We start from the raw sequence: 23,996 nt of genomic DNA, 5'->3' as shown, positions 1-23,996 counted from the left end.
AATGTTTAGGCAAATCTCTACTCTTATAACTTTCTTTTTTTGAAAAATATTTCATTTTTTTACCAATTACATGTAAAATAATTCTTAGCATTCATTCTTAAAACTTTTGAATTCTAAATTCTTTCCTTCCATGCTCTCCCTGCTCCTTGAGATGTTAAGCAATTTGATAATGGTTATACATGAGCAATCCTACAAAACATATTTCCATATTAGTCATTCTGTAAAAGGAAAGATAGACCAAAAACCCCACAAAAAATAAAGTAAAAAGTAATATATTTTGATCTGCATTCAGATCCTATCTGTTATTTCTGTGGGAGTGCATAGCATTTTTCATCATGAGTCTGAGACTATAACTTGAAGAACATTGGATATTCTATATTGATAGGAGTTCCTCACTAAAGATTCCCTATAGCAATGAAAGCACAGGATATGGTTTAAAATGCACCTCTGTGTACACATTCAAACACATTCACATCTCTACATATAAACACATACCTGTATATATTGTTTGGGTACACACATACAAATACACACAAGGCATATAGATCTGTCAAATCATCCCAGTGGGCAGTTGCCCATTTTGCCTACTTTATAAAGTTAGTTTTGTGTTTTTACCAGTTCTGAGGCTAATGGGATGATTAACAAATATTTGTTGAATGAAAGAATGATCGCCTGAAAATGATTTAGTATGTTACCTCAATCAGGTAACAATTGCACTTTAATAGATCTTTACCCAAAGGAACAGTGTGGGAATTTCAGGCATTTAACATAAAAGAGATGGGAAAGATATTTTTGGTCAGCATCTGTCAAATCATCCCAATAAACATTTGCCTCTTCTGCCTACTTGCAAAAATCTGTCCCTCTGTGCAATGAAAGCAGAGGAAATATACTCATCAGCCATTAGTTCATTGTGTGACCTTCAATGAGTCACACCAACCCTTTAGCTTCATTTGCTTCAGCTGTAAAATGAAATAGCGGAATAGATGAAAAGTAAAGTACATTTTAGTTTGAAAATTCTGTGATTCTATTAAGGTTCATTTTAATCAAGCAGAATTTTTGAAAAGTAGAGATGTTGCCCCAGTTTTCACTAGCATAAAACTTTATGATACATTTACTTCCTTTTATAGTATTTTTTCTTTCATATTTCCTTCCCACTCCCCATATCAACTTAGATTTCCATTGACTCTCTTGAAAGACAAAATGTGAAGTAAAACTGGAAAACAATGCATGTTCTTCTGTAGATCTCTGTGGACCTAAAGAATAAGGTAGACAAAAGACTTATGTTTCTGAAGTCAAAAAATCTGGGTTAAAAGTCACTTAATCTACATAGGCCTCACTTTCTTCATCTTTAACATTCTTTTTGGTCTAGGAGGCTTTTGAAGCTGCTTCTAATTCAAGATCAGTGATCTGTTTTGTATACTGTTTTTTACATATCAATCTACAAGCTAACCTACAAAGTTATTACAATGGATGCAGCTTTTGCAAATCCTGGATGACCTGTTGGTTGTGTTTCCATAGACAACTGTTTTATCATAGTTTGTTTCTATATCAAATGAAAACTGGTACCTTGGTATATCTTTGGGAGGAAGGAAACATTTAAAAACTGGATAGTTGTGATCTTGGCCAGGATCAATGACAAATGGTCATGATGGTAAAAGGGAAAGACTGCAAACCTTGTCATTCTGATTCAAGCCCTACCTTTCTTACTTTATATTTCAGTAACTTAGTTATTCTTTAGGTTGGTGAGTTAATGATTTTGTACTGGGTACTTTTCCAACACACAAAAACAGACATGGACTCTGATTTCTAGAAGCTTATAGACTGTGTCCTACTGTTGTAGGCTTTGAAAGACCCTACCCTTGCTGCACGTAAGGATTTCCAGCGAGAAGCAGAACTGCTCACCAACCTACAGCATGAGCACATTGTCAAGTTCTATGGTGTGTGTGGAGATGGTGATCCTCTTATCATGGTCTTTGAGTATATGAAGCATGGAGACCTCAACAAATTCCTCAGGTAAGCAAGAACTCTACTGGGATCATATTCTGGGAGGGTGAGCCACCTGCGGTCTGACCACACCAGATAATAGGAAATGGGAGACAAAACAAATCTTTCCTCCAATGTTACCTTCATTTGACAGTAATTTATCATGACTCTGGGGAACTCATTCAAGACCTTATCTGAAATTTCTGTCCAAATTCAGAAAATAATTAAGGAAATTAAGAGTAATCAGTATTCCGACTTTCATTCTATTCTCTGATTCTAAAGACAGACCAAAAGAAAATGATAAAAAAGTGAGACACTATTATTGTTATTATTATTATCAGTACTCATCATAATATCTAATGGAGAGCTAAGGCCTTAAAATTAACATTTTTTGATTTCATTTCTTGACTTTGACCAATTCATGTTTTTGTTGTTCCTGGTGTTTCAATAACCCCATCTGCAAAATTGGGATACAAATTCTTCCCTTCTTCTTCTTCCTTCTACATTTCCTATGCCCTTCTCCAAAGGATTCTTTGATGATGAGTGAGAATTTAAAAGTGACAAACTAATCAAGGAAAAGGAATCATAAAAAAAGATTATTTGTATTACACTTGACTTTCTTAGTGTAAAATAAAGTAAATAAATCATATTAGAAGGCATCTATCAGGGCCCCAAATGGGGAACATCTAGGTGTCTTATATTCTCAGAGTTTTCTGTTTGGTAAAAGGTCAGACATTAGGGCAAGTAGAAGTTGAAGAGGTGAGGTTTTTTTCCCCTAAACAGATGAGATATGCTAAATTTACCATCTAGAATTGAAATTTGATATTCAGTATCATCATTCTTTCCCTTTACCCCAGTATAGTTCTCTTTCCTTTTCTTTTTTCTAAGTGTTCCTAAGTGTCCCAGCTCTAGTATGATATGTATATCTGAGAGAAGATACAGAGGACAGATGAAACCACCAGCATGTAGCATTTTTTATTTCAGTCCCTACTGGTTTGTACTAGTGTATATAGAAATCAGTATCTGTCTTGCTCTTTTGAAAAAGCACCTATTTTCCAATGGAAGAAGCTGAATATCCCCAACTTGGAACCTCTCTCACCAATGCCCACTGAGATTGTATGAACAGATTCTAATTAGAGATCAAACTTCTGAGGAAAAATATTTATAGAAACCTTTAGGCATTGCAGCAACAAAGTATAATACATTTTGGCTGGAAATGACTAGATTTTATAATGCTTGAGGTGTCATCCATGGGCATTACTGAGAGGAAAATTCATATTCAGAAGGTATAAAAGGCTGGAAATATAGAAGATAATGGGGGAGATGATTATGAGTTGGTAGAATTGAAAAATCTTTGGACTTGACATTATAATTTTGGGCTACCTATTGGTCACAGGGGAAAGTGGAGAGGATTTAAAGTATTGATCTGATTTCTTTTGATATAACTTCTTAGGATTTTCTCTGGCTTAAAGTCTTTTGATCTTTTTGTCTCTATAGAGGAACATCTTCCCCTGATATTTAGGATATTGGGCTAGAAGTACATTTGAGTTCAGACATTACTTGTATCTGATTAAAAAAAAAAGATTTTTCTCTATATTCACATTTCCCCAGGGTAGAAGAAATGTATTCTGTTTCAGCCATATCCTGTCTGTGAGAGGACTCAACAATCCTTGAAGCCCTTTTTATCCCTACCAGAGTTGGCCATTGCTCCACTATGGCTAATGCCATGCCTAAAACCGGGGAGAAGGGAAAAAGAGAATAGAAGAAAAAATAAGGATGAGGCAGAAAGAAAGAAAGAAATAGGGATAGAATTGCCACTTATTCCATAGGTTGTCTTCTCTCTAAAGTGGTCATTATTTGTTAGATGAAAGGGGTTAGAGAAAGGCAAAATAGAAGGAAATAAGGATGTCTTTAGTATAAGAATCCCTTTTAGAATCTAGTGATAGGTTCTAAGGAAACTGACAGATAACTAAATTCTAAATGTATGTTATTTCTGTTGTTAGAGGGATGTGTTTAGGGGGCAAAATGTATGACATTAATGAGAGCACAACCTGGTTTCAGAATCAATAAGGAAACAATGGATCTGGTTTTTCAACTTTGCCTTTCCAACATTTAGGCTTTTGTGTTAGAGGTCTGGTAGGTTCCAAACTGAGTTCCATTGGTCTGTGTTCCTCTTTTATAATCATCAGGGAAGAAAGTTATTGTTATTCCTGACTTATATGGAATCCTAGTCTCAGTGGGTCTGAAATGTCCTGACTCTTCGCTGAAGAAAGACAATTGTTTTCTTATGTAATATTAATCTTAACAGCAACAACAATCCTACTAAAATAACAACAATAACGATAATAAATCTCTACCATCTAATACTTTTCCCAACACTGAAAAAAGATATCATTTTATGATTTTTCAGTCTAGTCCTTACAGATCTGAATGGGAAGGGAGGTCTTAATGAAAGTAGGGTAAATGTGTATATCCTGTGTTTTCAAAGTAAAGATGACCCTCTAATCTTTACAACTGAAGTGCTGTTCTTTCTCCCAAGGGACATTTGCAATGATGATGGGAAGGAAAAACTATGATTTTCTGCTGACATCCACTTTTTCTCAAGTTTCAGTGGAATTGGGAGGGTCAAGCCAGCATAAGACAATAAAATAAATTTGTCTGAGTTTAAGGATGCCTTTCAATAGAAATTGGAGAAATAGTAAAGTGGCCTGAAGGTTTGCTCTGCACAGGGGCTTCCAGCATACAGCTCCATAAATAAAGTCTCTGGATTTTATTATTGCTCATTGGCTTTCATGTAGAAAAGCATGAACAATAAAGTGACCAGTTAGACAAGGATGAGACATTACAATAGAAAGTCCTAGACTAGGTTGGTAGTAGAGAATAGTGGATCAAACTCTAGGCATCTTCCTTCAATTCATAGGCTATATCCTATCTGTTCCCTTAATTCCCCAAAGACTTCTCCTCCCTGAGTCCTATATCAGAATAGGAGGAAATCTCCATGTTCTAGGTCTGGAAACTACTGGTAACTCTCCTAAGCTATAGATGAGATACTATAAGAAGCAGAAAATTACTCTGGGAGTAACTTAGTCAAAAGATAGAAATCAAATAGTTGACTACTACAAATAGTAGTCAAAAAATAGAAATCAAATATAAGTTTTCTCTTGAACTGACCCATAATGGAACATTTGAAGAAAAAAAATAGGTTGAAAGTTTTTGTTTTGTTTTGTTTTGTTTTTCACCATTCAAAGACATTTCAGAGCCTGGAGAATTTGGATTACCTTCTCTTCTACAGCTCTTGCATTCTCTATAATCCCTTTTTTTCTGAATTTCTTGTAGGGCTCATGGACCTGATGCTATGATTCTGGTGGATGGGCAACCTCGCCAGGCCAAAGGAGAACTGGGCTTGTCCCAGATGCTACACATTGCCAGCCAGATTGCCTCTGGCATGGTATACCTTGCCTCACAGCATTTTGTCCACCGGGATCTGGCCACCAGGAATTGTTTAGTTGGAGCCAATCTGTTGGTGAAGATCGGAGACTTTGGAATGTCAAGAGATGTCTACAGCACTGATTACTACAGGGTAAGGCAGCTTTCCTCAGAAGGGAACCAGCAAGAGGGCAACTCAGCAAGTCCTGTAGTGCTGTTATTGGTGAAGTGCTATTCATCTCTGCGCATATGTGTCTTTGTCATGTGTCTCTCCCTCTGTCACTTTGATGTGCTTGCAACATATATCCACAGATAAATTCACATTGACCTTTCTTATTAATTTGGCCAATTCTACCTCTGTTAAAACCTGTTTATTGTGCCCCCTCATTTTCTCTCATGGACACTTTCCCTAATCACATTCTTAGCCCCACACTGGCAATAGCTCATCTTCTTCCCCCTTAATTGCATCTCATGCTCATCCCTTCATGTACACACACACACACACATACACACACACACACACGAGTTATTCTATATTGGCACTATTTTTCCTATGTGCCCACCCTTATCTCTGATATAAACTGGCCCTAAGAGGTCTGTTTCCCAGTGTAGGACTTCATTCCATTTCCAAAGAATATATTAACAAGTATTAAAAGATTAGAATCAAAGAGAGTTTAATACATACATTAGAGAGGAAAGATAACCAACAGAATGGTTACCAATTGGTTATATACTACAGAGGAAAGTGAAAGTTAGATTTGTGAAATATTTTTGGATTGCAACTAGGACCAAGTTGCTTCTCCTTCTCCTTCTCCTTCTTCTTCATCTTCTCCTTTTCCTTCTTCTTTCCCTTTCTTTTATGTAGTGAGCTATTTTTTTTACAATCCTCATGGATGACTTTCATAGGGCTTTCATGATATTTTGCTCAAAAAGTCATTAAAAACTTATGGAATTCATTTGATTAAATCTGAAGAAGTTATTGGTGTGGAAGGAAAGGATTATACCTTCTACTTCAGGAAAATGGAGGGAGGGTGACAAGAGGAGATCAGATGAGGTAGCTAAACAATTCTTTGGCAATAACTACTGCTACAGACAGATGTACATCTGGGTAGTACAAAGGGTTATTGCACTTGGAATCATTCAGATGCCAGCCTGGGACCTACTGGCTATGTGACAGTGGGCAGGCTCCCTCATCTTCAGGGTCAGGTTTTTGTTTTTTTCCTTTTCAAAATGAGAAGATTGACCTAGGAAATCCCTAAGGCCCTTTCCTGCACAATATCTTGTGCTTCTTTGGCTTATTATGAAGATTTTGAGTACTGGGTATATTTGCTCATTGGTAAAGGGGAACGGATGAAATGGAAGTATAAGGAATGTGTTGGGGAGACGTGGTTCTAAGTGTCATGAGATGGGGGATCAGTGGTTTCATCTTCTGTGTGGGCTGTGAGTGATTGCACTGTGTGTAGCTAGAACAAAAACTCCTAGACATTTTGTGTTCCAGTCCCAGGACTTACAGACAAGGGGCATATGATTGATGCTAGTTCCTTCCATTTGGCTTAGTCTGTGTGTCCCTAATAGTGCCATAACAAGGGAGATGACCTAATGTCAAACAATGGTTTCACAAGAGATTTGAAGTGAGAAGTAACCTAGAGTTAAGAAAATAAACACATAGGAAAATGTCCATTGTTATTAGAGTAAGAGGCAGCAAGCAAACCCAAAGACAGGGATCAAGGCATCTACATTACAGCTACTGTAGGGTATCTGATGTGTGTGCCCTCATAGAAAGAACAGTAGCTGTATGATCAGAAGGTATGTGTTCATACCCTGGACAATTAACTTAATCTTCCTAAGCCAGTTTCCTCTTCTGTGAAGTAGCATAGTTAGAACAGCTGGTCTCTGAGTTTCTTTCCAGCTTTAGAGCATGAACCTATGACCACAAGGAGAATGGAAATCTAAGGCCTACTGGGAAAATCCGTGGCTATCTTGCATTTCCCAATAGCTGATAAATTCCAGATATTAAAATTAAACTAAACTAAGATGTATAATAATAACAACTCCCACAGACTAAGAATGGGAGAAAGATTCTGCCAGGAAATGGCTATTGGGAGTGGTATCTTCTTATCAGCATCTCTGTCCATTTTATAGTCATTTCCTGGAGAAGTATCTGTATGGAGGAATTATTGCGGGCTCCCTGGGTCACGGGCCCCATTTGGATTCCTTGCATCAAGCTGGCTCTGGCGCCATTTAATTGCCTTCTGCACTCTGTGTAATGGGTTTCTTTGGCCTGAGCTCAGATTTATGTTGGTGTTGATGGAGGCAGTAGCTGTCATCCTATCTATCCTACCCAAGGCTTCTGCAGCAGGACAGAGAATTGGTTGTCTGTGCTAATCAGGTCTGTTCACCATGTGCCTTGGCTCCTGGGTCCAGTGGAGCAGCTGGGGAAAATGTTTTTCACCAGAATGAGGGCATCACAATTAGCTTACAAGCAAAATATTGGCCTTGATTCTTCTCTATTTTTATTTTATTTTTTAATTAACATTGGTCACTGGCCAAATTGTTCTGTTCTCTCTCAGCACAACTCTTTTCACCTCCTGTCCCTGTGCTTTAGAGTTCAACAGCTCTCTTCTTCCAGGAGAAAGTATGGATTATTAATCAATTGGTTGTTAATCAATTGAACCAGTATTACATTAAATACCTATTGTGTACAACTTAAATAGTATTACATTAAGTACATATTGAGTATAGGGTGCTAAGTGGCAAAGTGGAAAAGGCCGGGGGAGTTATGAAGACCTGAGTTGACACTAGCTGTGTGACCCTAAGCAAGTCATTTAATCCTATTTGCCTCAGTTTTCTCATCTGTAAAGTGAAGGAAATAACAAATCCCTCTAACATCTTTTCCAAGAAAACCCAAAGTGGGTTTACAAAGAGTTTGAACAGCAACCCATCAAGTGGAAGACAATGAGATAGATATTTTAATTTCCTTTGTAGATATTGGGTAAGCCTTATCCTAATTTACATTTTCCCAAAGGCAACTTATACAGCACATTGAAATAAAAGGTAAATCATAGGATCATAGATAAAGATGTGAAAGATATTTTAAAGGTCATCTAGTCCAACCCCTCCATTGTACAGATGTGAAAACTGAGGCCCAGGGACACTAAGTGACTTGACCAAAGTCACACATAGAAGTAGTAGAAGTGGATTTTTAATTCAGGTTCCATTACTCTGAGTTCAACATTCTAAATTCAGTTTTCTTTTCACTTCACTTTGCTTCCTAAATCACATTAGAGGATCAGACTACATTACCTCTGAAGTCCCCTCCAATTTTGTGACTTGGGAGTACTGACTATATCCCTAGCATCTCCAGTTCCTAGTTCATGATTTAGAGCAGGTATTATTTATGAACCTAACTCTCTCAAGACATGTATCATTTATCACAAGGGGATAGGGAGAGAACATGTGAAGGTTTCTCAAAAACTCATCAGCCTTCTAGAACAACTCTTTGAGGCATGTACCTATATTTTTTTTCATGTAAAAAAAGGAACATTCATGCAAAAATACTTATCTGTACCATCAGAAATTCAGATTTGGAAGGGTTGTCTGAGGCTCTCTGACAGTGAAGTAGACTTGTCTGTACATATTATAAATTGGTAGTAAAGCCACTCCCAGGAGTCTTGAGCACTGGAACCTTTACCCAAATCTCTTAGAATCTCTAGTAGCAGAGACTGAAAGGGAATCTCACTAAGATGTTTCAGGAAGTCTTATTTTGAATCCTAACTTTCATTTTATATAGAAAAAGGACTCTTTCTCTTCTCATAAAGCTGTAATGTTGGAGCTGTCCTAAATGCAGCCACCTATATAGGAATTGGCTACTACTATTACTACCACTGATACTTATTATTATTTATCTAGAGCAATGATATTATTGTATTAGTAAACTTCCAATGAATAAAACCCTTCTAGAAATAGTAGTAGTGGAAATGGATTTTTAACTCAGGTTCCATTACTCTGAGTTCAGCAGCCCATCAAGTGGAATTTTGGGATTTGTTTCATCATCCATAGGGTAGCTTAGTTGTGCAGTAGACAGAGAATTGGACTTGGAATCAGGAAGATTCATCTAATTGAGTTCAAATCTAACCTCCGACACTTCCTAGCTGTGTGACCCTGGACAAGTCAATTAATCCTTTTTGCCTTAGTTCCTTGTTTGCAAAATGACCTGGAGAGGAAAATGGGAAACTAGTATCTTTGCCAAGAAAACCATAAATGGGATTATGAAAAGTTGGACACAACCAAATAACTATGATCTATAAAATGTAGGAGTTGATCTATATGATCTAAGGTCTTTTCTGCTTGTATATCTCTGAATCTCAGAATGTAAATTGGCGACTATTCCCCAACTTAAAGTCTGACTTGTCTGGGACAAGAGAGAGAAGTAACTTGCCAGGGATCACATAGCCGGGATGTGTTACAGAAGACTCATGGGCCCGAGTTTTCCTGACTTACGGGCTATATTGTTATGCACTTACTCTGCCACCATGGTTCATATTAGGATAATATTCATAACTATTCTTAGATGCCTTAAAATGTAATTAAGTGAATGCAATGCAGGGAACCTAGCTGGATCATCACCGAGCTGGATGATTCCCTTCCTAGGCCCCAGTGTTGTTACAGTCCTGACTAGCATGGTGCCTTTAAATTGACTGCCTTCAGACCATGTCTGTTCTAGACCCCAACCTGAGATAAGTAGAGTTCCCAGGCATCCTGTGTGTGTCTTCCCTCAGTGGTGGCAACAGGTATGTCCTTACATTCCCTCTGGTGAATCCTAGAGCTAAGTTCGGTTTCAGGTGATTTATATAAGATATTGTTGAGTACATAGCAGCTGAGGCCCTGAGAGAATGCAGTAATTTATCATATTCTGGGAACACTCTGAAGGATTCCATCTGAAAGCTGACGCGATGTGACAGGTTCACAGCTCTCTGCTGCCCTGTGTTTACTTAAATCTGTCGGGTTAGGCTCACTGTTCACGCCTAGCACAGCTAAATGCAGATAACTGGGGACTCTGAGCACAGAGTGGGATGTGTGTGTGTGTGTGTGTGTGTGTGTGTGTGTGTGTGTGTTTGTGTGTGTGAGGGGGGAATAGGGAGGTTTGCACAGTGTGTATTCTAGAGTTGGGATTAACTCCTCCTTGTTTTCCTCCTCTTCCATTTTTAATCTCTTAAAAACAAAGAAAAGCACCATCTGGCTCATGCATAAGTGGGATGCAAATGGTTTACAAAGGTGAACTGCTTAATTTCCTGTTACACATTTAGATAGAGAAAACAAACATTCATGCAACAAAGCAACAGAGAGATTTGTTCCTCTCTTCTTCTAAGTCTGTGTCTAAAGACAGATGTCTCCTTCCCTGTGTGTACTATTGTGTAGTCATTATCAGTGAATGCTTTTAAACTTGGCTGGTTTGCCCAAATAAAACTTTATCCCTCTGCTTTATCCAAAACCAGCCCTGCCCTACCAAGCCTGGGACTATACTAACTAGAAATTAAATTGGCAATTAAAATGGAAAAGCCCAGGATCCACTAAGTGAGAAAAGGCCAAGAGAATAGCTCCAGAATGTGAAAAAGAGAAAGAACCTTTTATCTATCTATCTATCTATTTATTTATTTATTTTATTAAATACCTTTTATGTACCAAGCAGCCTGGTAAATGCTTTGCAATAAGTTGTCCTTTCAGGAGTTTTTATTTTTCCACTCATAGGAATCGTGTTGATTATTATTAACTCTGAAAAGAAATTTTCTGAAATGCTCTCTCATCTTCACTTCTACTTTTACAACCTCACCTCCTCTATCATCAAATCCACTAAACAATTTAAAGACATGACTAAGGAAAGACATAGTACATATATTGCACTATGGAAGACATTCATTAAAATGGAGGATACCAAAAGTTCCCATACTGAATGATTTTAGCAAGAAAGCAACTTGATGTTCACTTAATGATCTGTGAGGTACATATACATTTTGTATTTTTTGAGAAAAGATTTCCAATTAACAGTGTATTATGCCAAAGATATCACATGACCTCTGCTTTGTGACATGTAGCCAGGTTTCCATCTTCTTAAAACTTGTGTGACCTCCAGTCAACAATAGTCAAAATCTAGCTCATAGATACTTCTCCATGCCTCCATTATGGTTAGGAGTCAGTGGGCATGGCTCTAATCTACTCTAAATTTCCAAGAAGGTTCAGTGTGAGAAAGCAGAAGAGAAAAGTTTTATATACTATATGTTTTTTCTCCTTGTTTTTAATTTTTCTCCAATTTTAAAGATCTTTTTGAGATCCAAATTCCCTCATTCCTTCCCTTCCTTCCCATGGCCCCTCCCTTAGATGTTGAAAAATCAGATTTAGTTTTTACATGTGCAATTAATTATATGACATTTTCATATTAATCATTTTGTACAAGAAGATTTGAATAAAGAAAATGAAGGAAAGAAAGTAAAAAATATTATTCAGTCTTTATTTAGTCAATATCAGTTCTTTCTCCAGAGATAACTAATATGCTTCTCATTAGTCTTTTGGGATTGTCTTGGATCTTTATATTGGTGAGAAGAGCTAAGTCATTCAAGTTCTTCATTGAACAATATTGTTGTTACTGTGTACAAAGTTTTCCTGGTTCTGTTCACTTCATTATGCATTATTTGATGTAAGTTTTTCCAGGCTTTTCTGAAATCATCCTTGTTATTTCTTATAGAACAACATATTCCATTACCATCATGTATTATTGCTTATTTAGCCATTCCTTAAGTGATTGGCATCCCTTTGATTTACAATTCTTAGACACCATAAAAAGAGCTGCTATAAATATTTTTTTTTAACAAATATGTCCTTTTCCATTTTCTGAGATGTCTTTAGGATAGAAACATAGCAGTGGTATTGTTGTATCAGAGGTATATACAGCCTTTGTAGCCTTTTTGGACATCATTTCATTTCACATTGCTTTAGAAAGGTTGGATCAGTTCACAATTCCATCAACAATGCATAAGAAATCCAGTTTTCCCACACCCCCTCCAACATCCAGCATTTTTCTTTTTTCCATTTTAACCACTTTGATAGGTGTGAGGTGATATTTCAGAGTTAGAGTAATTTGCATTTCTGTGATCAAGATTGATTTAGAGCATTTTTATATAACTATATATAGATTTGATTTCTTTGAATGGTTTTAAGCACTTTAGGTAAGAACGTGTACAATTGAACCTTATTCACTCCCTGATGATTTCCGTTTCTGTAAAACTTAGTATAGTCCTATAGAGTTAAAAAAGGATATTTAATATTTCAGAGAACTTTCAAGTATTCTTAATGAAATTAAGATCAAGAAATTAACAATTTCTTAATGAAAAGACCAGAGCAGAATAGAAAATTCTTGGATGTAATACTAACTCCTTTGTACTCCAGAATTTTTCAAGCTTTTTTTTGCTTTAAGGTAGAAGCTTCTAAATCTTCTGTTATCCTGATTGTTACTCCATGATATTTAAATTGCTTTTTTGTGGTTGCTTACAATATTTTCTCCTTATTCTTGGAGCTATAGACTGTGGTCTGTGAGTAACAACAAGAACTCTTTTCTTTCCTGGAGCTGTGATGAGGATTTCTAGTGTATTTTATAGGAATAGGTGCTATATTTTGTCAAAGGCTTTTTCTGTATCTATTGAGAATCATATTATTTCTCTTGATTTTGTCATTGATATGGTCAATTGTACTAATAGTTTTTCTAATATTGAAACAACCCTGCATTTCTCATATAAATCCCATCTCATTATAGTATATTATTCTGGTGATAAATTGTTGTAATATCTTTGCCAATATCTTTCTTACTTTAAAATTTTGCTTCAATATCCATTAGGGAAATTATTCTACAATGGTTCTTTCTCTGTTTTGGCTTTTCCTGATTGGGTATAAGCACTATATTTGGGTTTAAAAGGGAATTTGGTAGTATATCTTCTTTGCCTATTTTTCCAAATACTTAATAGAATATTAGGATTAATTGGTCTTTAACTGTTTGGTATATTTGCTCATGAATCCATCTAGTCCTGGGGATTTTTTCTTAGGAAGTTCATTGATGGCATATTCAATTTATTTTTTCTAAGATTAGGTTAATTAAATATTTTTCTTCTGTTAATCTGGGTAATTCATATTTTGTAAATATTAATCAATTTCATTTAGGCTGTCAAATTTGTTGGCATATAATTAGGCAAAATGGCTCTTAACAGCTATCTAAATTTCTTGGTAGTAAATTCACTCCTTTCATTTTCATACTAGTAATCTGGTTTTCTTTCCTATTTAAAAAAGAATCAAATTAACAGTGCTTTGTCTGTTTTAATTATTTTAATAAAACCTATTTATAGATTTATTTATTAGTTCAATGGCTTTTTTACTTTCAATTTTATTCATTTCCTTTGATTTTGAGGATTTCCAATTTGGTGTTTAATTGGGGATTTTTAATTTGTTTTTTTTAAGCTTTTTTAGCTGCATGCCCATTTCATTGATCTGCCTTTTCTCTATTTTTTTTTTTTTTGATGTAAGCAATTAAGAGAGAGAATTTTTACCCTAAGTGCCATTTTGGTCACATCCCACAACTTCTGGTATGTTCTTTCATTGTTGTCATTTTCTTTAATGAAATCATCAATTGTTTCTATGATTTGTTCTTTGACCCACATCTTTTTAGGACTAGATAATTTAATTTCCAATTAATTTTCTATTCTCTCCTTCAATTGTTTACTATCAAGTGTAATTTTTATTGCATTATGATTTTAAAAGGATACATTTACTATTTCTGCTTTTTTTGCATTTGATTGTGAGGTTTTTATGTACAAAACATGTTCAATTTTTGTGTATGTGCCATGTACTTCTTAGAAAAGGTATATTTCTTTCTATTCCCATTCAGTTTTCTCCAGAGATCTATTATACCTAACTTTTCTAGAATTTCCTTCACCTCCTTAACTTCTTTCTTGCTTTGTTTTGGTTAGATTTATCCAATTCTGAGAGAGAAAAATTGAGATTCCCCCACTAGTATAGTTTTCCTATATATTTCCTCCTGTTATTCATTCAACTTCTTAAAAAAAGTTAGGTGCTATAAAATTTGGTGCATATGTGTTTAGTATTAATAAAGCTTCATTGTCTGTGGTACCTTTCAGCAAGATTTAGTTCCTTTCTTATTTCTTTTGATTAGATATGTTTTTGTTTTTGTTTTGCTTAGATCATGATTGCTACCCCTGCTTTCTTTGTTTGACTCTGTAACTTCTGCTTTATATGTGTTTTTTAATAAACATTTTAAAGGATTCTAGTTTTTAATCTATTCTGCTTTCTGCTTCCATTTTAGGGATGAATTCGTCCCATTAGCATTTGTAACTATAATTACAATACTGTGTATATCCCTCCATGTGATTTTTTGCTTGTTTATCCCCCTCTCTCTCACTCCCTCCCTTTACCTCCTCATAAATGTTTTACTTTTGATCAGTGCCATCTCCAAGATACTCTCTCTTTTTATCTGTCTCATTTTCATTTTTTTATTATTCAATCCTTTTTTACTTCCTTATAAGACAGATATCCATATCCAACTGATTGTGTCTGATATTCCATCTTTGACCTAATTTTGATGAGAATAAAGTTTAAGCTTTGTTAGCCATCATCTCCCTCTCTACCATCTTCCTCTGCATTATACCTCTTTAATGAGTCTTTTATGTAAAATGATGAACCCCATCCAATCTCTCCCCACTCCTCCTTTTGCCTGTGTAGTTTTTTTTTCATCCATTTATTTTTTGGGGAGGGTATTGTACCATTAAAGTCACCTTATATCATCACCCTCTGTCTATATAGATTCCTTTTGATTGCTTTTTTAGTAATCAAGTTTTTAAGAGTAACAGAAATACATTCTGAAATACACAAATATAAACAATCCGACCTTATTACATTTTTAATGTTTTCTCTTTACTTGTTTCTTTTTTAAATATTTTCACTGAGTCTTATACTTGGAGATCATTTTTTTTTCTCAGTTCTGGTCTTTCATTGAGAAATTCTTGAAAGACCTCTATTTTGTTAAATATCCATCCTTTCCCTTGCCCCCCAGAAATATTATATTCAATTTTGCTTGGTAAGTGATTCTTGTTTATCTTAATTTCTTTGACTTCTGGTATATAATTAGCTCCAATATATTTAATTTTTTTATAGCTAAAATGAGCTCTAGAATTTGACTTTGATGTTACTTGGACTTTTCAGTTTGGGCTCTCTTTAAGGCAGTGATCTTTCCATACTTCCAATTTCTGTTTTGCACTCTGGCTCTAATATAACACAGTGTGGGGAAGTTTTCTTTGATAATTTCTTAAAAGATGTTGTCCAGGTTTTCTTTCTTCCTTTCTTTCTTTTTCCTTTCTTCTTTCTTCTTCCTTCCTTCCTCCTCTTTCTCCTCTTCCTTCTTCTCCTTTCCCTCCTCCTCCTCCTCCTCCTTCTCCTTCTTCCTTCTTCTTTCTCAATAATTAATATATTATTACTCCTGGATCTATTTTTAGGTCAATTGTTTTTCTACTGAAATTTCACATTGTTTTGTCCTTTTTTCCCCTTTTTTTGATTTTGTTTTAATATATCTTGCTGTCTCAGTCATTTTCCACTTGTTCAATGCTAATTTTTAAGGAACTATTTTCTCCAGTAAGCATTTGTACTTCCTTTTTCCATCTGACTATTTCTAATTTTTAGGGAGTTATTTTCCTTAGTAAATTTTTGTCTTTGTAAAAGCTATTTACTCTTTTTATCCATGATTCTCTTGCTTTGCTCTCATTTCTTTTCCCAATTATTCTTCTACTTCTCTAATTTATTTTTAAAAATCCTTTTAAAGCTCTTCCAGGAATTCTTTTTGGGCCTAAAAGCAAATTACACTTTTTCTTTGAGACTTCACACATAACCATTTTAACTCTATTGTTCTCTTCTTCTAAGTTTATGCCTTGATCTTCCCCATCACTTTAGTAACTTTTTTGAACATTTTTTCTGTTTTTTCTTTTCTTTTCTTTTCTTTTTTTTTGACTTAGTGTTTTAATATGAGAGTTGAACTCTGGTCCTGTGCTGTCCCAATTTTTTTGTGCTGGAGCGCCGACTCTTACTGCTGGCTTTAAGTAGGTTTCAGGGTTTAATTGCTTGCCTTTTCTGGAGGATGGGATTTCCTTCTGATTTTTACTGAAGTCTGGGGCTTCCTAGTGGCCTCCCCGTTAGCCTCCCCTGGGTGGGGAATTTAGTTGCTGGCCTGCTTTGCTGCTGGAGCTTTTCTGCTGGGTTACTATGATCCTGGAGAAGAGATCTTGTTGCTGATCTGCCCTAGGGGAGGGGTCCTGCAGTTAGGTTGCTATAGAAACAGGACTTCTTTGCTGGCAGATCCTGGAGGAGAAATTTTGTTTCTGATCTGTGCAAAAAAGTGGGATCCTGATGCTGGGTTTCTATGGAAACAAGGTCTTTCTGTAGGTAAGCCCCTGGTCAGCAATGGGGTCCAGAACTCACTGGTGGCTTGTGCTAGGGGTGTGGTCTCTGTGGTGAGACCCTGCTGTGTTCCACAGACTGTTTATTTGTCCAGAAGGCTGCTGGCTTGCAGGAAAGGCTGGGGCCTTGCTGGTGGATTATTTCAGGTTTGGAACCTTGCTGCAGGCCCCTGCTGTGAGGCTGACTACTGCTGCTGCTCTTGGATCTTGCTCCCCCCCATCCCAATGAGATAGACTTTTCTTGCCAGGTTGATAACCTGCTTCCCTGATGTTAAATGAATTCTGAGGTGGTTTTCTAATTGTTTGGAGGGGAGTTTAAGAGGGATACATAGGGTTCTTTCCTCTGTTATCTTAGCACTGGATATGTGTTGTACTTTATAAAAGTTATCAGTCCATGCTTTTTATCAGTTTGGGCCAATAATGTGTAGGCAGACCCGTTAGATATCATGTCTAGCTTAGTGTTGTTTCTGTTGAGTTCTGTCAACCACCTAGAAACCTCAAAAAAAGAGATTTAGATGAGAATGATAAATGCCACTGAAAAAGGATTATTAACAAGCTAGTTTTTGCCTGTTACCAGAATTTAGGGAAATGGTACAGGCCATTTAATTCATGTCAAATCTTTATGAACCAGCAGATGGATGCCATATATTGCTGGTTATTGCCTCTACATGCATTTAGTCACATCAGTATGCTGAGGTTAAGTATATTCACACTGAACCTGAATAGTATTTGCTGCATAGTTTGGCAGGATTGCAAGAAGCTTAGAGCTCTGGGAAACATGCTTTCTTTCTCTTGGTGTATAAATTTATTAGTCTGCCAAGGATCGGGGACTTAGATAATTGGCTGAAGATCAGGTTATCTTGTATGTATTGGCTATAGCACATTGACCTTCAGAGACCAGGGTCCTACTGTCTCCTGTTGGGAGTCAGTGGTTCTCAGGTAGGTAGACTTGTGTTAGCTGAGCTTCCTATATGTCAATGGGTAACTATAAAATTTGGCAACCTTTAAGTTGAGGTAGAGAGATATAATACTCTAACTTGAATCAAGAAGAGTGAGGAGTGAGGGCAGATCCAAGATGGTAGAGAAAATCCAAGAAGTTGCTTGAGCTCTCCTCACTTTCCTTCAGAAACATTAAATCAAGGCTCTCAGTGAATTCTGAAGTGACAGCATATACAAAAAGATGAAGTGAAACCGTTTTCCAGATTAAGATAATTTAGAAGGATTTTAGGAAAGGTCTGTTTTACTTGGGTAAAATGCAGAGGTTGATACTAACGTGGAAGGGGTGAAGGCAAACTGGTGGGAGGCAACAATCAAGGCCTCTAAATCAAGGATCAGCAGGTCAGTGACACAGCAGGTCAGTTGTGAGGCAAATGCTGGGTCACTTCAGCACAGTGGGCAAACTGTCAGCCTCTGAGCCCCAGCACATAAAGCCAGTGATTAGGTCCTTGGCCCCTAGGACAGAAAGCTTGAGACAATGTCTTCTGTGCTCCCAGAGCAGAGCTCAACCTTAAAAGCCATGAAGTGGGCTAAAATGAGCAAGAAATTAAAAAAAAAAAAGAATCCTGACCATAAGCTATTTAAGGCAATGATCAAAACATAAACAGAAGTAACACTGAATAATGCTAAAATACCTAAATGTGAAACCTCAAAGGGAAATATAAATTCATCTCAAACCTAAAAAGCTTTCTTGGAAATATCCACAAAAGATTTTAAAAGTCAAATAAGAGAGGTAAAAGAAAAAAATTGAAAAAAAGAAAAAAATTGGGGAAATAAGTAAGAAGTATGCAAGAAAGAACACTTTGAAGAAGGAGGGACAAAAATTGACTGAAGAAAACAATTCCTTAAAAAATACAATTGGCCAAATGAAAAAAAAATCTACTTAAGAAAACATATCCTTAGAAAATAGAATTGACTAATTGGAAAAGGAGATATAAGAGCTCATTGAAGAAAAGAATTCCATAAAAATTAGAATTGAGAAAATGTATACTAATGACTTGAAATATAAAAAAAAGAACACAAAAAAGACAATGTAAAATATCTCACTGGAAAATCACTGACCTTGAAAAAAAGATCTGAGATAATTTTAAAATTATTGGTTTACCTGAAGCCATGATCAAAGAAAGAGTCTGGATAATATCATTTAAGAAATTATTGTGGAAAATTGTCCTGATAGTCTAGAACCAAGGGATAAGATAGTCATTGAAAGTATTCATTGATCATCTCCTGAAAGAGATCCAAAATTAAACCTTCAAGAAATATTGTAGCCAAATTCCAAAATTATCAGGTCAAGGATAAAAAAAAAAAACAATTGCAAGAAGTCAGAAAGAAGCAATTCAAATATCAAGGAACTATAGTCAGGATTACAGAAGATTTATAGCAGCTTCCTCAAAAAGAATGAGAAGGCTTGGAATATGATATTCTGGCAAAGGAGTTTGGATTACACTAAGAATCAACTATTCAGAAAAACTAAGCATAATCTTTCGGGACAAGAGATGAACATCTAATGAAATAGAGGTCTTTCAAACTTAACTGATGAAAAGATCAGAACTGAAAAGAAAATTCACCTTTCAAATATAAGACCCAAGAGAAGCAGAAAAAGGTAAAGAAGACAGAAAACCTAATAACAACATTTTATTAAAAACTTGTAACTCTTCATAACTGTTTTTATTAGGGCAGTTAGGAGTATTATACGGACACAGAGTGTGTGCATAGAAATTGACATTACAATATATTGTAATGATATTTCAATTGATATTACAATATAAAAAATGAGGAGTGAAAAAACCAATTGTACTGGGAGAAGAGGAAAGAAGACAGAACAGGGTAAGTATAATACATGAAGAGGCACCAAAAAAAAAAAATCCCAATTACACTAGAAGGAAAGAAGGGAGCATGTAAGCATTGTTTGAACCTTTCTGTCATCAGATGTGACCCAAACAGGGAATAATATAAGCATTCAATTTGGTATAGAAATGTAAATAACTATACAGTAAAGTAGGAGATGAAAGGGGAAAAAAGAATGGGGTGGATAGGAGAGAGGACAAAAGAGAGGGCTGAAATAAAAGGAAAAAGGGGAAAGAAAAGGGAGGACAGATTGAAGGTGAAGGTGATCAGAAACAAAACACTGGTGAGGAGGGACAAGGAGAAAAAAGAGAAAAGCATAAACAGGTAAAAATTGGATGAAGGAAATACAGTTAATAATTGTAACTCTGAATGTGAGTATGATGCACTCATCATAAAACTTCAGAAGAAAGCAGAATGGTTAAAAAACCAAAACATACAGTATGTTGCTTATAAAAAACATATTTAAAGCAAAAAGATACACATAGAGTAAAGATAAAAGGCTGGACCAGAATATTTATGCTTCAGCTGATGTTAAAAAAAATTCAGGGGTAACAATCCTGATTTTCGATAAAGCAAAAGCAAACATAGATCTAATTAAAGCACTACATTTTGCTAAAAGAAAAGATTAATATAATTCAAACTAGGAAAACTATTGAACTAATAAATAAAACTGAGTTGCTTTTATGGAAGAAAGAACCCCCAGCAAAATAAATTAAACTTTTGATTAATTTGATTAAAAAAAAAAGAAAACCAAATTAGTAGTATCAGAATGAAAAAGGTTTAATTCACTAACAGGAAGAAGAAATTAAAGAAATAATTAAGAGCTATTTTGCCCAGTTGTGTGTTAATAAATCTGATAACCTAACTGAAATGGATGAATATTTAGAAAAATATAAATTGTCCAGATTAACAGAAGAGGAAATAAAATACTTAAATTAAACCTCATTTTAGACATTGAAATTGAACGATCATTAATAAACTCTACAAGAAAAAATCTCCAGGACCAAATGGATTTACAAGTGAATTCTACCAAACATTTAAAGAAAAATTAATTTCAGTACTATGTAAACTATTTGGAAAAATAGATGAAGAAGGAGTCCTAACAAACTTTTAATGACAATTATGTTGCTGATACCTAAACCAGAAAGAGCCAAAACAGAGAAATAAAATTGTAGACCAATTTCCCTAATGAATATTGATACAAACGTTTAAAATAAATTAATAGCAAAGAGATTACAGCAAGTTATCACCAGTATAATATACTATGACCTGGTGAGAATTAGAAAAGGATTATAGGACTGGTTCAATTTTAGGGAAACAGCATAATTGACAAAATCAATAACAAAACTAATAAAATCATATCATTACCTTAGTAGATACAGAAAAAGCTTTTGACAAAATACAACTCATTCTAATTAAAAAAAAAAACTCTGACAGAAATAAATGGAGTTTTCCTTAACATAATAAGCAGTATATATCTAAAAACTATCAACAAGTATTATATGTAGTGGGGAGAAGCTCAAAGTAAATCCCAGTAAAATCAGGGATAAAACAAAGATAACCACTATCACCAGTACTATTCAGTATTGTACTAGAAATTTTAGCTTTAGCAAGAAGAAAAGAAAAAGAAATTGAAGGAATTATGCTAGGCAATGAGGAACCAAAACTATCATTATTTGCAGATGATATGATGGTATACTTAGTGAATGAAATAAAAAAAATTCCTGGAAATTATTTATAATTTTAGTAAAGTTGCAGGATATAAAATGAACTCGCATAAACCATCAAGATTTCTATAAATTACCAGTAAAGCCCAGCAACAAGAGACAGAAAGAGAAATTTCATTTAAAGTGTACCTGCCAGTCCATACCCAAGATTATATGAACATAATTAGAAAACACTTTTCATACAAATAAAGTCAGATCTAAACAATTGGAAAAACATCAATTGCTTTATGAATAGGCTGAGCATATATAATAAAAGTCACAATTCTACCTAAATCAATTTTCTTATTCAGTGTCATACCAAACTATCAAAAATTATTTGATAGAACTAGAAAAAAATAATAAAATTCATCTGAAAGAGCAAAAAGTCAAGAATACAAGGAAATCAATGAAAAAAAATCACAGAAGGTGGCCTAGCCATATCAGATCTAAAACTAAATTATAAAGCAGCAATTGTTACAACTATTCGGCTAAGTGACTAAAAAATAGAGTAGTAGATGAGTGGAATAGATTTCACAACAGTTTCACAAAAACTACTAGGAGAACTTGAAAATAGCCTGGTAGAAAGTTGGCATAGACCAAAATTCATAATATATTCCAACATAAGGTCAAAATGGGTACATGATTTAGACATAAAGGATGATATCATATGCAAAATAGGAGATAGTTTGATCTATGGAGAAGGGAATAAGTTATGACTGAACATTATGAAATGAGACAGAGATATTATGAAATGGAGAACATTGTGAAATGCAAAATGAATAATTTTGATTACATTAAATTAAAAAGATTTAGCATCAACTCAACAAAACCAAGATTAGAAAGGAAACTAAAAGCTGAGAAACAATTTTTGCAGTCAGTGTGATAAAGGCCTCATATTTGAGAAATGAGTGACATTTATAATAAAAATAATTCCCCAGTTGATAAATGGTCAAACGATATAAACAAGCAGTTTTCAGATGAAGAAATGAAAGCTATCTTTAGATATTAAAAAATGCTCAAAATCACTTGATTTAGAAAATTGATTTAGGCATTGATTCAAGAAATGCAAATTAAAACAATTCTGAAGTACTACCTCATACCTATCAGAGTGGCTAATATGACAGAAAAGGAAAATGATAAATTTTGGAGATGTGGGAAAATTGGAACACTAATGCCTTGTTGGTGGAGTTGTGAACTGATCAAACCATTCTGGAGAGCAATTTGAACTATGACCAAAAGAGCTATAAAAATGTGCAAACTCCTTGATCTATTAAGACCACTACAATGTCTGTATCCCAACAAAGTTGTAAAACAGGGACAAAAGATACATGTGTACAAATATATTTATAGCAGCTTTTTGTAGTGGCAAATAATTTGAAATTTAGATTTCCATAAATTGAAAAATGGTTGAATGTTTGAAATGGTTGTGGTATCTGAATGTAATGGAATATAATTATGTATTATTGATGAGCAGGCAGATTTCAGAAAACTTGGAAAGACATGAATTGATGCTGAGTGAAGTGAATCAGAACTAAGAGAACATTGTATACAGTATCAGCAATTTTGTGCAATGACCGACTGTGATAGGCTTCATTCTTCTGAGAAAATCAGTGATCCAAGACAATTCCAAAAAGCTCATGATGGAAAATGCTACCCACATCTAGAGAAATAAGTATGGAGTCTGAATGCAAATTAAAGCCTACTATTTTCACTTTTTTCTTTCTTGTGATTTTTCCTTTTTGTTCTGATTCTTCTTTTACAACATGACTAATGTAAACATATGTACATGTATAATCTAAATCAGAATGTTTGTTGAAGAGCAGAGGGGAAGAAGGCAGGGATAAAAATTAAAAATCAAAATTTTATAAAAGTAAATGTTGAAAACTATCTTTACATGTAAATGGAAAAAACAAAATGCTATTAAGTGGGGGTGGTAGTGAAGAATATTGAGGAGTATAGTTACACTGTAAATTAGAAAATGAGAGGCAAATGGAGCCAGATATTCTGTTGTGTATCTTAATATTATGGCATACAGATCTTGAGAGGAGTTTGGTTGGGGGAGAATGCACACACACACACACACACACACACACACACACTCCAAAAACAGACAAGTGTTAAAACCCATTAAAATGCAGCAAGAAATGGCAGAATGAATGTTCAACAAATGGCACTCCAAGTTTATTTCTACACCTGAAAGACACCAATTTTTAATGTTTTGACCTGCTAGAGCATAATTTAGAGGAAATATCCCTGGGGCAGAAATTAGGAGATTTGAGTTCTTTTATCAGGGATATTATCTTCTTGCAGTGAAATCTTATATAAGTCAAAATCTCTCTGAAACTCACTTTTCTTATTTGTAGAATAGGGGATAGGACTTAAGTTGATAGTCACTAAAAACTCTTCTATAACCTTTTATAATTCAAAAACTATTGGATAGTGATGTTTGTATGTATGTATTTGCATATGTGGGAGGCTCAATAATTTGGGGAAATGTAGGAATAAGACTGAGTTGGGTACCAGATAATCTATGTCA

General features: G+C 35.0%; 1 protein-coding gene across 2 annotated transcripts in view; it reads left to right on the top strand.

Moving 5' to 3' along the window:
- The window catches only part of NTRK3 (neurotrophic receptor tyrosine kinase 3), a 451,535-nt gene that overhangs the window by 380,886 nt on the left and 46,653 nt on the right, over positions 1 to 23,996 (top strand). For both annotated transcript variants that reach the window (XM_003755530.4, XM_012542269.3), the window contains exons 14-15: positions 1,841 to 2,013; positions 5,320 to 5,563. In XM_003755530.4, coding sequence (XP_003755578.1) covers positions 1,841 to 2,013; positions 5,320 to 5,563 — 417 coding nt within the window. The remainder of the gene's footprint in view (positions 1 to 1,840; positions 2,014 to 5,319; positions 5,564 to 23,996) is intronic.

Source organism: Sarcophilus harrisii, chromosome 2 (genome assembly GCF_902635505.1).
Source record: "Sarcophilus harrisii chromosome 2, mSarHar1.11, whole genome shotgun sequence".
NCBI lineage: Eukaryota > Metazoa > Chordata > Mammalia > Dasyuromorphia > Dasyuridae > Sarcophilus > Sarcophilus harrisii.
Note: the sequence above shows the minus strand (reverse complement) of the source record. Positions and strands in the feature narration are given on the sequence as shown.